The 13,085-nt window shown below is 38.3% G+C and overlaps 1 protein-coding gene across 1 annotated transcript in view; it reads right to left on the reverse strand.

Annotated features, from left to right (window-relative positions):
* LOC140480243 (uncharacterized) overlaps nucleotides 1-12,641 on the reverse strand; it is a 38,765-nt gene extending 26,124 nt beyond the window's left edge. Inside the window, exon 1 of the mRNA XM_072574958.1 lies at nucleotides 12,540-12,641. Coding sequence (XP_072431059.1) covers nucleotides 12,540-12,564 — 25 coding nt within the window. The 5' untranslated portion in view covers nucleotides 12,565-12,641. The remainder of the gene's footprint in view (nucleotides 1-12,539) is intronic.
* Between the last annotated feature and the right edge of the window lie 444 nt (nucleotides 12,642-13,085).

The raw sequence follows: 13,085 nt of genomic DNA on the forward strand, positions 1-13,085 counted from the left end.
ATGGATATACGGGTACTGGATTAACTAAATTTCTACTTGCATAGTTTCTCACATCCGTTGTAATATGATAAATGCTTATTGTTAAACTTCACCTTTTAAAATCATTGATAAAATCTCAGTTTAATCAAAGGAACAAATAGCCTATACTTAAAAGTCTTGAATGAGATTTCATTATTTAAGTGTCAAAAATCTTCAGTTCTGAAAGGAAACTGCACACTTCCCCAAATAGAAAGAAATGCAGTATCCAGTACAGTAAAGAACCACACACAAAACTAATTATGACAAAAATTTAGTCTTCCATGCATTTTACTCTAGGGTGAGGTTCTTCTGAGATGATTGACTCCCTGTCCAACAGGAAAAGCTCACAGAATCAAACTCCACTTAGTTCTTTAAGAAGTTCTTAACAAATTATGGGCCTCGGCAGCAAAGTATTGCCTGGCTTCTGATTCTCAGAGATCACTGCTGGACACCCAGGATAGAAGATCAACTGATGAGAAGCTTGATCATTTTCTTTGAGTCTTGTGGAATAGAAATTCGGGGGAAGAGGTGTTGGTCATGGGCAAATAGGGGTTCTCAGCAGCCACATTGCCCCACAGGACACTGCAGCCATCCAACTGCCTCCATTTCAATGGGATGATTTATTACATTTAAGGTGCAATGCAGATATTAACTATTGGGTTTTCACCTTTGATCACCATCCAGTTTACTTGCTGGATTACATGCACATTGATCATTGTTAAAAATTGACTCTCAACATTCATGTTTTTGAAATGAGGAAAAGTCACTGTTGTGAGAAATAAAATGACAACCAACCAATCATAGGAATAAGTAGGATGTTAAGGCTGAGATGAAGAGGTAAAAGAAAGGATAAATTTGAAAATGATATTACGTAAGACATTAGTTTATTCCTTCCCCCATTCTAGCAAACAGAAATGATTTGATATTCAAGCTAAATTGAAAACAAGTTCTAACAAGTTATTATAAATTGGGGAATTTTTCAGATAGCCTCATTTCCTCAAACAGGCTGAACCACAACCTGTTCTCTTTTAGTCACTGATGTTGTGACAAGTTCAGCATATATGCCACATATTGCAATACAACCTTTACAATTTTCATTTTTTAAATTCTTAACATTTGACTGGTGGTGCTCCCACGTGGAAACATTACTGATTACATTCCAGACATTTATCAAGTTAACAAGCTTTGTGCACTATAATTTTGGTAAGAGAACTTTAATTTACGTGACTTGCAAATTTATAGGTGGACTTACACTAGAGCACAGCGTCTCAAACTTGCCTTCTGTTACCCTATTCAAATGCTTCAGACTTCATGCAATGTCAGAGTGAAATTTGAAGGTGTAGGATGACATTTTAAAACTGCTGGGTCTGCACTGAAAATGGAGTAAGATCTATCTTTTGCAGGCTGTAGTTGTAGCAACAATCAACCCTCAGAACAGAAGATGAATCCCAACAGAAAATAACCCAACCATTTAAAAGGGGCCAAATAGCTGTTAGAACTCAGTTGGAGATTGTGAAATCCCCAAATCTCATTCCATGACTTCAGTGAGAGCTGCAAACCATAATTTTTGGGAACTCCTAAGCCTAGAGATGCCCCTTAACTGAAATGATCATTTTCTAACATTGTGATTTGCCACAGGTTCACTTCAGGAATTTTTATGCTCGATGTGCAAAGGAAAAAGCAATATCAAGTCCTGCTAGTGTCCTCAAGCCACATGCAGTCCAAACAAATAAAAAGTCACCCAAAATCATTTCCTGACGGCTCTTTTTTGGTTTTGCAATACACAGTTATTTGACCTCAATGTAAAAGGATCACAAATCAGAGTCATTGCTATTTATATGATTGGCTGGAGGAAAATAAGGTAGGAGGCCAGCAAACTGCATTTTCTCGTCATTTACATATTGCAGAACTGCTATCAATAGAACTAGCACTCTGAAACTGGCCAGAACGCTTATCACCAAATCTGATGATTTTTATTGCACAGCAGATTGAGGAATAATGGATAGCTACTTCACAAGGAGGTACAAATCTCTACGCAAAGCTTTTTAGGCACAATCAAATATTTATAAAGAAGGGCTGAAATTGAAACTTGCTTTATAATAAAATCCTGGCTACCTGAACCAGCTTCCTTTTGATTTGATTTATTATTGTCACATGTACCAAGATATAGTGAGAAGTATTATTTTGCATGCTAACCAGTCAAATCATACTTACATAAGTACATCAGTACATAAGTACATCAGGGTAATAGAACAGAATGCAGAATGTAGTGTTACAGCTACAGAGAAGGTGCAGAGAAAGATCAGCTCTGATACATGAGAGAACTGTTCATAATCTGATAACAGCCAGAAGAAGCTGTTCTTAAATCTGATGGAAGAGGGCATTTGCTACCTTTGACCACCAGCACCACAACAATCCCACTTGGCCTTCAGAAATTCCAGGCCTGGTACTCATGGCACATGACCCACATGCAGCAAACTATTCAAATCAACCAACCTTGTGTTATCAAGCCTTCGACATTTCTTCCTGCACTGGCAAGATTTTTGTCTGAAGACACTAATTCTGCTGTTTTGACGCTATGTTATTTCCTGTCTGGTCCTCACTGCACAAATACTTCCACTTACCTTGTTACTGGCCACATGTTATTGGACTCAAGAAGTTTGATGAACCACTGTAGAGCTGTTTGCAGCCAGAGGTTGAATAAGAATGGACACAATATTGGCAATTTTCAGACAGTGCCTGATCAATGCAATTTAAAAGGCCCAATGTTCAAATTTGATCCACTGAACTTTTATTTTAAAATGGGATGCAGACATACTGTACTGCCACTCACAATTCAGGAGCTACAGCACACAGAAGTAAGTAGATAAGGACTGATGAGAGATGAGTGGAAGGTCTTGGGAGGGGAGGGGGTTTGGTTGCATGGTGTGGTGTGGGGCTGGGCATCAGGGGATCTGATTCTGACAACCTCAGGCACTTGCTACATTTTTGCTGCTTGGTGTCAAGTTGGTCAAATCTGGATATTAACATTTCTGTCCAACAATTTTGACCTAGCTGCACCATGGATTGTCCCCAAAACAAAACGTCAATTAGACCATGAATCAAGGACCTACTTTCAGCCAAAGCACACAGAGAATGGAAACGTTTTACTACAAGCTCATGCCAAAATCCTGCAATACTTCTACGTAATTGAAAATTGTTCCACTTAAATGTCTACAGCTCCATTTAGCTATTCGGTGACTTTTTTGTCTGGAAGATTAAGAGGATTGCAAATAGGATTAAACCAGTAATAAAGATGCCAACAATTCCATATTTCAGTACAACCAGTGATGATACAATGGATTTAAGGGAGGTGTATTTTGTCTTTTTTTTAAATGATGGAAAGTTGGAACAATAGAAGCAGTCTGAATGGGTCAAGCTCCAACAGTACCATGAGTTTTAGTTTTAGCTCTATATAGTTGCTGGGATCTTGAAGCTGGATGTAGAAGCTCTTATTCCTCTGTTATAGCTAAAAGATGGGGCTCCCTTTCTGCTGTTTGAATTGCATGTAAGAAAATCTATTTTATTGAATTTGCCTTTGCCAAGAGTGTCTTTATGAGATATTGCTATATTGGAACAATTAATTAGCAATAGTTAATATATACATATCATTTTGTTAAGTGTTTCAATAGAGTTACAGTTAAGCCAATTCTTTTATTTTATTTTGGCTTTATTTTAACTGCAGTGTAAAATACAGTGTGTTTTGTGTAAAGTCGAGTAGTCTGATCAATTGAATTACATCTGGATTGCAATGCTTTACAGTTACTTTAAGCATAACAAAATGTTAAGGTCTAGGCTATCTTCCTAACATATTTTGAAGGGGTTTGCTCTGGTCCATATCAAATTGGGGGCTATTGTTGGGATCAAAATCTGTAATTCCAGGTTGGGTTTAGGATCCTTGTGGTGAGTATTGGTGTTCTCTTTTCGGATGTTAAATTCGGTCGGTTTAAACATGGTATACCTTGTGTAGTAATGGCTCTGTCTGTCAGTAAGAGGTCCCTGTGGGTGGAATAAGTCACTTCAGGAGCTTTACAGAACGTGAGCAAGGCAAAGCTTTTGGGATTGACAGACAAACAGGAGTTGGGGGTTGCCTTTATCCTTGGGAAATAAAAGGGAAGTAATTGCAGCAATAACTTTCATTTATGGTTGTCAGAAATGGCATTGGAATCTTTGGAAATGGATACAATTTAATTGCAACTGAAGCAGCTTGAACATGAAAAGGAAGTGAAACGATTTGAATTACAACTGGAAGCTACAGAAAGAGGCAATTGCTGTAGCAGAACACAAAGGAAGTAAGAGCCCAAGACGAAGTCGGCGAGGGGGGAGGAGGAGGAGGAGGAGGAGGAGGAGGAGGAGGAGGAGGAGGAGGAAGAAAAAAAAGAAAGAGGAAGAAAGAAGAAGAAGGGGGGAGGGGGGAGGAAGAAAGGGGAGGAATTTTGAACTTGGGAGTTTTCAGCTCCAACCTCCAAAAATCAACTTAAAGTAGTGTCGGTAGAGGTGAAAAGCAGGAGTAGTGAGGAGGACAGTGATGGAGAGCAATTTTATCATAGCCATCATAGGTGGGGATCTGTTTAAATATGTCCAAGCATTGCCAAAGTTCAATAAGAAGGATGTTGAAGCCTTTCATTTAATTTGAGAAAGTGGCTAAACAAATGAAATGGCCAGTGACCATTCTTGATCCAAACAAAGTTGGGAGGTGGAACTAGTGAGGTACTTGCATCTCTAGCAGAGGTGATATGTGGGAAGTATGATGAGATGAAAAAAGCCATCTTAAGTACATACAAGCTAGTGCCAGAAGCCTACAGACAACATTTTAAGAATCTGAAACATACACAGAGTTGAAAGGATCAAACAAAGTAATTTTGATAGGTGGATAAGGGCACTGAAAATCGATCAAATATATGATGCTCATAGAGATGATTATTTGGAGGAATTCAAAAATAAATCCACGAGTGGGAAAGAGAAGTAAAAAAAAGCTCAGATGTTTTCACTGTAATAAAGTTTACTGCATGAAGTTGCAGTGTTAGTGAATCAGAAAAATCACTGGGAAAACGGATGTGGGAGAACAGGATGAGCCACTGAGTTTTGTTGAAGTGGTAAAGGAAAGCATTGTGGAAGCTAAAAAGCTGTAAAATAAAAAGGTACAACCTGGTCAGGGGATTGGTGGAGAAGAAAGTGCCAGATTTTGTTAAAGAATTCACTTGTGGGGGTAAGGTTTACTTACGTGTGCCAGGAGGGCCAGATAAAGAAATTAAGATTTTAAGAGATATGGGAGAAAGTCAATCATTGGTACTGAGAAGAGGAGATATGTAGTTCAGAAGGAGTATTTTAGGGAAAAATGGTAATATGAGGAATTCATGGTGAGAAGGGTAGTGTTCCATTCTATAAAATGAGGATAAAGAGTCCAATGAAAAGTGATGAAGTGGTGGTAGGAGTAATAGAGAAATTCTCAGTTCCAGAAATATAGTTTATCCTTGGTAATGGGATAGCTGGATCACAGTTGACAGTCATGCCTACTGTGGTCAAGAAGTTAGTGGAAAATCAGGCAACTATCCTGGGATTTTTCCTGACTGTGTGCTAATAAAGTCACAAAACCACAGCTTGAAACAGGAGGAGAAACCAGGGAATGTTGAAGGATGTTGCAGTTTAATTATCAGAAACAATGTTTGATCAATAATTAAGGGAAAGAAGCTCAAGACAGGTGGAGGACAAAGTAGATATTTTTAGAGAAAATAGCTGAATTACAACAAAAAGAGAAATAAAATAAAGCAGTTGTGTCAAAAAGCATACAAAGAAGTATCCTAGAATGTTACCATCTTAAAAATGAAGACTTGAGGAAATGGAGACTATCACATATTCAGGTGGATGAAAAATGGGCAGAAGTTCATCAAGTTGTATTACCAGTGGGTTAAAGGAAGGAGGACAGAGTGTGTTGCTGGAAAAACACAGCAACACACTCAACTTTGATCTCCAGCATCTGCAGACCTCACTGCCTCCTATAGAAAGGAGATGTTGAGGGCAGCATACAAATTAATAGGTGGTCATTTGGGAGTAAGGAAAACTCAAGCCAAAATAAAAAGAACATTTTTATTGACCTGGGCTGCATAACGATGTGGTTGAATTTTGCTAGGCATGTCATGTGTGTCAGATAATTGGAAAACTTCAGACAATGACAAAACCAGCAACATAATACCTATTCCTGTATTTGAAGAACCTTTTATAAGAGTCATAATTGATTGCATAAGATCTCTACTTAAAACAAGAAGTGGAAATCAGCATTTATTGACAATAATGGATGTGTCTACAACATTTCTGAAGCCCTTTCCATTACACAGCATCACAGCTAAAAGGATTGTAGAAGAGTTACTCAATTCTGTTTAAACTAGATACGGACTACCACAGAAATATCATCAGATCAAGGAATAATTTTGATGTAAAATTTGATCAAGGAAGTTATGGATAGCTTCGGAATAAAACAATTCAAATTCATGGTGTACTCGAATCACAGGAATCACTAGAATAGTGGCATCAAACTTTAAAAAGACCATGTTGAGGGCTTATAATCAAGACTATCCAGAGTGTTGGGATAAAGGAATTCCATCTGTGATTTTTGCAATTAATGAATCAACTAAATTAAGTCCATTTGAAATAGTTTTTAGGCATTGTGGCAGGACCACTGAAATTGATTAAGAAGAAATTGGTGAATCAACGTTCAGAGACCACACATTTGCACTATGTATCACATTTTAGGGAAAGATTAAATGCAGCAGGCGAGATGGCTAGACAGCATTTAAAAGTAGGAGATAGTGAGGTCTGCAGATGCTGGAGATCAGAGTTGAGAGTGTGTTGAGAATAGTACAGCAGGTCAGGCAGCATCCGAAGAACAGGAAAATCGACATTTCGGGCTGGAGCCCTTCTTCAGCCATTCCTCGGATGCTGCCTGATCTGCTGTGCTTTTCCAGTAACACACAACTCAACAGCATTTAAAAGCAGCACAGCATGTGATGAAACAGGAAGCAAACAAGAGATCAAAACTTCCTAATCTTGCTAGTGGAGATAAAAGCTTTAGTGTTACTCTCAGTGGCACTTAAAACTTAAAAGGCGTGTTTAGTGGGCCTTATTCAATTCCTTCTCAATTTGATGAGGTGAATTATTTGATAAGAATGCCAGATAGAAAGAAGTCTTACAGAGTGTGTTATGCAAATATGCTCAAAAGCTATTTTTCTCAAAAAGGAAAGCAAAAGGAGAATGCATCACTGGTTTAACAGAGCAAAGAACCAAGGTCCGGTATTTCTGAATTGGACGTTTCTCAAATTAAATTGGAAATGGGGATATTCTTAAAAATTGGGATACAATGAGTGGTGAGAAATCAGAATTAACATTTTGGATCCAGTGACCTTTCCTTCAGAACTGATGGTAGCTAGGAAAATGTTAGTTTTTATGCAGGAGATAGGTTGGGGGTGGGTGGGATAAGGGGTAAAAGATAGGTGGAGCCAGAGCCCAAAAGAGTGGGGACAGAAAGGAGTGGACAATGATCAGCCTGGGAGAATGATTAGCTACTAATGGGGTCAATTAGTGGCTTACAATGGATTGTGTGTAATAGTAGACCATGTGATAACAAGACCAGATGTATGAGAGTTTGCGTAAGGACATGGGACAAGGTTACTCAAGCCTTAAAAATTGTTGAATTCAGTATTGAGTCCAGAAGGCTGTACAGTTCCCATGTGTAAAATCAGGTGCTGTTCTTTCAGCTTGCGCTAAGTTGCATTGGAGCACTGCAGCAAATCTGAGACTGAACTGCTAGCCAGAGAACAAGGTGGTGTGTTCAAGTGGTCGAGAACTGCAAGCTCAGAGTCTACACTGGAGAAATGAAGCATATGATCGGGTGATCACATCGCAGAACACCTATGTTCTGTCTCAAAAAAAGAATTTCTTCTGGAATGCAATGCCTTACTCTTGCCTTAAAAATAAGAAAAGGCTAGGATCCACGCTATCTTCTTAATATATTTTTAGGGAATTTATCTGGTCCATAAGAAAGCTTTTACAAAATAAATTACTCTGACAGAGTAAATATTTCTGCAAATATTTTCCCAGTTTCTGTAAATTCATACAGGTTTACAAACATCACATTTATGAATTGGTTAAACCTATTGCACAGGAAAGTATTGTTGTAGTGTACTATGAATTAAAAATGTTTATGATTTGAACCTTTTACCTCAGGCACGAATTTCATTTTAATCAATCTTATTCTAAAAGATGAAGTTCTTCCATATAAGCAGCAAAAGGACTGTTGATCTTAGCTATTCATTAATGTTTGATTTATAAAAGGCTAGAATGTAATATACAAAGCAGGGATTCCCTATGGTCATGAAAGCTACACTTTCCAAACATCTGTTACTCACTCCCTATTGTTGAAGTTCCTAATTTCATTAATTTCAAAAATATTAAACTTCCCCTATGAATCTAGATAATTTCAACTCCTCTTGTTTCCCTCTCTTGCTCTGTTACTTTCCCCCTTACTCCCTACAGTTGTTTCTGCTGTGAGAGTTTATTTTCTGTTCTGTGTTTATGTTGTTCTATACTTGTTCTGTTTTTACTTCAATTATAATTTGTTGTTTGCTCTATCACTTCAGGGATCTCACGTAATTGTATTATTTTTTTTCTCCAGCTGCTGTTTTGTCTCGTGATCTTTTTAAAATCCCTGTTAAGAACACACACGGGTGAATTTTCGAAGTCTGCAAGTAGTGAAGAATACATAGAAAGACCATATCCTTAATAATAAAAACAACTGGTCCAATCAGGATGACATCTAGATCTGAATACATGAGCACAATCGTTCAAGTGAGAATCACGATCCTATATTATGTAGCTGCATGATTAAAATAATAAATTAGACCTTTGGAAGAGTTGTCATGTTGATCCAGGACCATAGATGTCACAGTTTTTTTAAAAACATGAAACATACATTAGCTGGTTCAGAAAATGTTTCCTTAGGCTCAGATCTGTAATATAGTGTAAATATTTGAAGAGGCGGGATATTTGAACATCTAAAAGGAGGGTAAGAGGTGACATTTAGACCAAACAAGCTAATCCCATTAACTGGTGATGGAACATTGCACACATTCCACCTCCAGTCTAAAATACGCCAGCAATTATATTTTAAGTACACTTTGGAAGTGCCTTTCATTTACTCTTCTATGATACATGGAGTTAAGGGAGAGCGATTGTTCTTGACACCAAGGCTGCATTCAAGTGAGTATTGAATCAAGGAGCCAGAGCAAAACTGGAGTCATGAGAATCAGGGAAATAACTCCCATATTGGTCTCATATCAAACACAAACAAAGATGGTAGCTGTTGGCAATCAATCATCTCAGCACCCCAAAAAAGGCATTCCTCAGGTATTGTTTCCTTCAAATCAACCAGTTTGGAACTGCTATTACACACCTCTGGAGCAGGTGAGATGTGAACCTAGAAATTATGGCCACTATCACAGCGCCACAAGGATTACTGTTCCTCAGGATAGTGTCCTAGGCCCGACCATTTTTAGCTCCTTCATCAATGACATTCCGCTATCATGAGGTCAGAAGTGGAAATGTTCACTGATGATTTTACCAGGTTGAACACCAAGATACTGAAGCTGTCACACCCGTATGCAGAAAGATCTAGGCTGCATCCAGGCTTAGTGTAGTGCAAATGTTACCGACCACTTCTCAGCCTAACTTCCAAGCAATGACCATCTCCAAGAAAGAATTTACCTACCACCACTGAAACCCCCACTATCAACATGCTGGGGGTTATCATCGACCAAGACTGTACTGGAACAGCCATAGAGAATCATAGAGATATACAGCATAGAAATAGCTCCTTCGTTCGAACTCGCCCAAGCCAACCAGATATCCTAAACTAATCTAGTCTTATTTAACAGTATTTGGCCATATCCCTCTAAAACCTTCCAATTCATCTCCCCATCCAAATGGGTAGATGTTGTAATTTTGTCAGCCTCAACCACTTCCTCTGGCAGCTCATTCCATACACGCACCACTGTCTGCGTGGAAAAGATGCTCCTTAGGCCTCCTTTAAATCTTTCCCCTCTCACCCTAAACCTATGTCCTCTAGTTCTGGACTTCCCAACCCAGGGAAAAGACTTTATCTATTTACCCATCCTTGCCCCTCATGATTTTGTAAACCTCCAAGGTCACCCCTCAGCCTTCAAAACTCTAAGAAAAACAGCCCCAGCCTGTTAAGCCTCTCCCTATAGCTCAAACCCTCTAACTGTGGCAACATCCTGTAAATCTTTTCTGAACCCTTTCATGTTTCACATCCTTCCTATACAAGGGAGACCAGAATTGCACACAACATTCCAAAAGTGACCTAGCCAATGTCCTATACAGCCGCAACATGACCTCCCAACTACTATACTCAATGCTCTGAACAATAAAGGAAAACATACTAAACACCTTCTTGTATTGTGGCTACAAGAGCCGGTAAACAGCCAGGAATTCTGCATTGAGTAGCCTACCTCCTGTCTCCGTAGTGCATGTCTACCATCTACAAGGCATAAATCAGGAGTATGATCTAACACTCTGCACCTAGATGGGTGTACTGTATTTCCAAAAACACTCAAAAAGGTTGATATCACGGGAGAACAAGCAACATATTTAATTGGTACTCCATCTATTATCTTCAACATTCACTCATTCCACAGCTGATGTATAGCAGCCTGTGTTTATTGTCTACAAAATACACAATAGAAATTCACTTAGGTACTTTCAACAGAACAATTCAAACTTGTGACTTCTGCCACTTAAAAAAGGACAAGAACAGGCGATGTAAAGGAACATCAGCACCCGCTGGTTTCCCTCGAAGTCACACAACATTCTGAATTTCTTCAAAATCCCAGAACTCTCTTCCTAACAGCATTGTGGGTGTCCGTACACCCCATGGACTGCAGTGGTTCAAAGCAGCATGTACAACTTCTTCAGGGCAGTTAGGGATGGGCAATAAAAGCAGCCCTAGCTACTGACACTGACATCTCATGACAGGATGAAAAACATATTTCTGTTAAACTATTTCATGTGAAGAAACAAAAATGACCCAAGTCATTTTTTTCTGGCAAATGTTTCCAGAACTCTCACTTTAAAAAGTTGACTGTAATAGATTTTAGATCTCTTTGATTTTTATTTCTCTACTTAAGGACACTAGAACATACTGTAATATCCACAATGTCGACAATTATTTAGGTTTATCTGTGCCCTTAACATTCCAACTAGAGCATTATAAAGTAAAACATGACACCACATGAGATATTCAGGGAAACAGCCAAAGTTTGGTTAAAATCAAATGTTAAAAAGTGTTTTCCTCCTTTAACAGATGCAGAAAGGCAGTCCCAGGTTTGGGTAGAGAATTCTAGACCTCAGACCTGGGTAGTCACTATTGGGGGGATCAATTCAATTATAAATGCTTAAGAGGCCAGAATTAGAGGAACACATATCTAAGTGTTGTAATAGATAACAGCAATAGGGAGGAGTTTCATAAATAAAGATGTGAATTTTAAAATGGAGGCACAGATTTTTTTTTAAACCAGAGACCATTGAATGTTAATGAAAGAGCCATTGTAGGTCAATGGGACTGAGTTAAGACAGTAGAGTTTGGGAATGATTTGGAGGTGCCAGTGTTGGACTGGGGTGTACAAAATTAAAAATCACACAACACCAGGTTTTAGTCCAAAAGATTTAATTGGAAGCTCTAGCTTTCAGAGTGCCGCTCCTTCATCAGGTGGTTGTGGAGGTCACAATTATAAGACAGAATTTATAGTAAAAGTTTACAGTGTGATGTAACTGAAATTATACATTGAAAAATACCTTGATTGTTTGTTGAGTCTTTTGTCTGTTAGACTGACCATGTTAGTTTCACTTTCATATGTAACTTTTAAAAAAAAAGTTACATTCTCAGGTTAACTGTTGTGTTACAGTATTCAAATTTTCCAATGTACAATTTCAGTTACATCATACTGTAAACTTTGCTATAAATTCTGTGCCTTACAATCGTGTCCTCCACAACCAGCTGATGAAGGAGCGTCGCTCCGAAAGCTAGTGCTTCCAATTAAACCTGTTTGACTATAACCTAGCCGTGCGATTTTTAACTTGAGTTTGGGAAGACTGTTTGCTACTAAGTTTCCTACGTTCAGATAATCCATAAAGATAACAGAAGTACAGGTATTATAACCAAGTTAATAACGAAATTATTCCTTTAAAAAAATCGTAATTGTGAACACGGAATGACAATATTGACAGTTCAGAACTCATAAGCCAGTTTCCCCAGAACAAATCCAACAAGCATTTGATACCAACGACAGAATTAAAACCCAGCGACTTTTAAGGAAGTTCAAGTCAATTTTGTTTCGGAATAAGTACATTTCCAAGAAATGCTTGCAAAAAAAAAAATAGACTGATACGCTCCCCTCTCCTTCTCGATCCCATACCTGTTATTTTCCCGAATTCTGCCATTGCGGAAGAACTGAACCGCGTTCTACAAACTGGATAAGCACATCACGGTGCGGCTTCCGGACTACAATGGATTGAAACAACAACATTTCGTCAGCAAAAAGTGGGAGGGATAGAAAATCGAGCAAAACAAACTTGTCAAGCGCCCAATTAGAAATCAGTGTATCTCCTGGTGTTTAAAATTATTATTAGAACTAAGATAAATGACATTTAATTAATCATATTCTGTTTCACATTGTTGTGATATAGCTGTGAAATCTTAGACTTAATCCGTTCACAGCAAACACATTCAGTGCATCGTGCATTTTTTTTTGTAAATCGTTGAGGTCCCGTGCAGATTACACACTTTCGGACTGCAGCACCTGCAACGAGTCGTGGAATTGTAAACATATTTATTTCTAAAATATTTACCCCTGGTAAGTAACCGTATCAGAAAGAATCGCTATTCTAAATCCTTATCGGCATCCTATTTCCTAATGGACATCTCTCGTTTACTCGGCAAAAGTGAGCTCATTCCTGATGAA

The sequence above is a fragment of the Chiloscyllium punctatum genome, chromosome 8, assembly GCF_047496795.1.
Source record: "Chiloscyllium punctatum isolate Juve2018m chromosome 8, sChiPun1.3, whole genome shotgun sequence".
Lineage (NCBI taxonomy): Eukaryota > Metazoa > Chordata > Chondrichthyes > Orectolobiformes > Hemiscylliidae > Chiloscyllium > Chiloscyllium punctatum.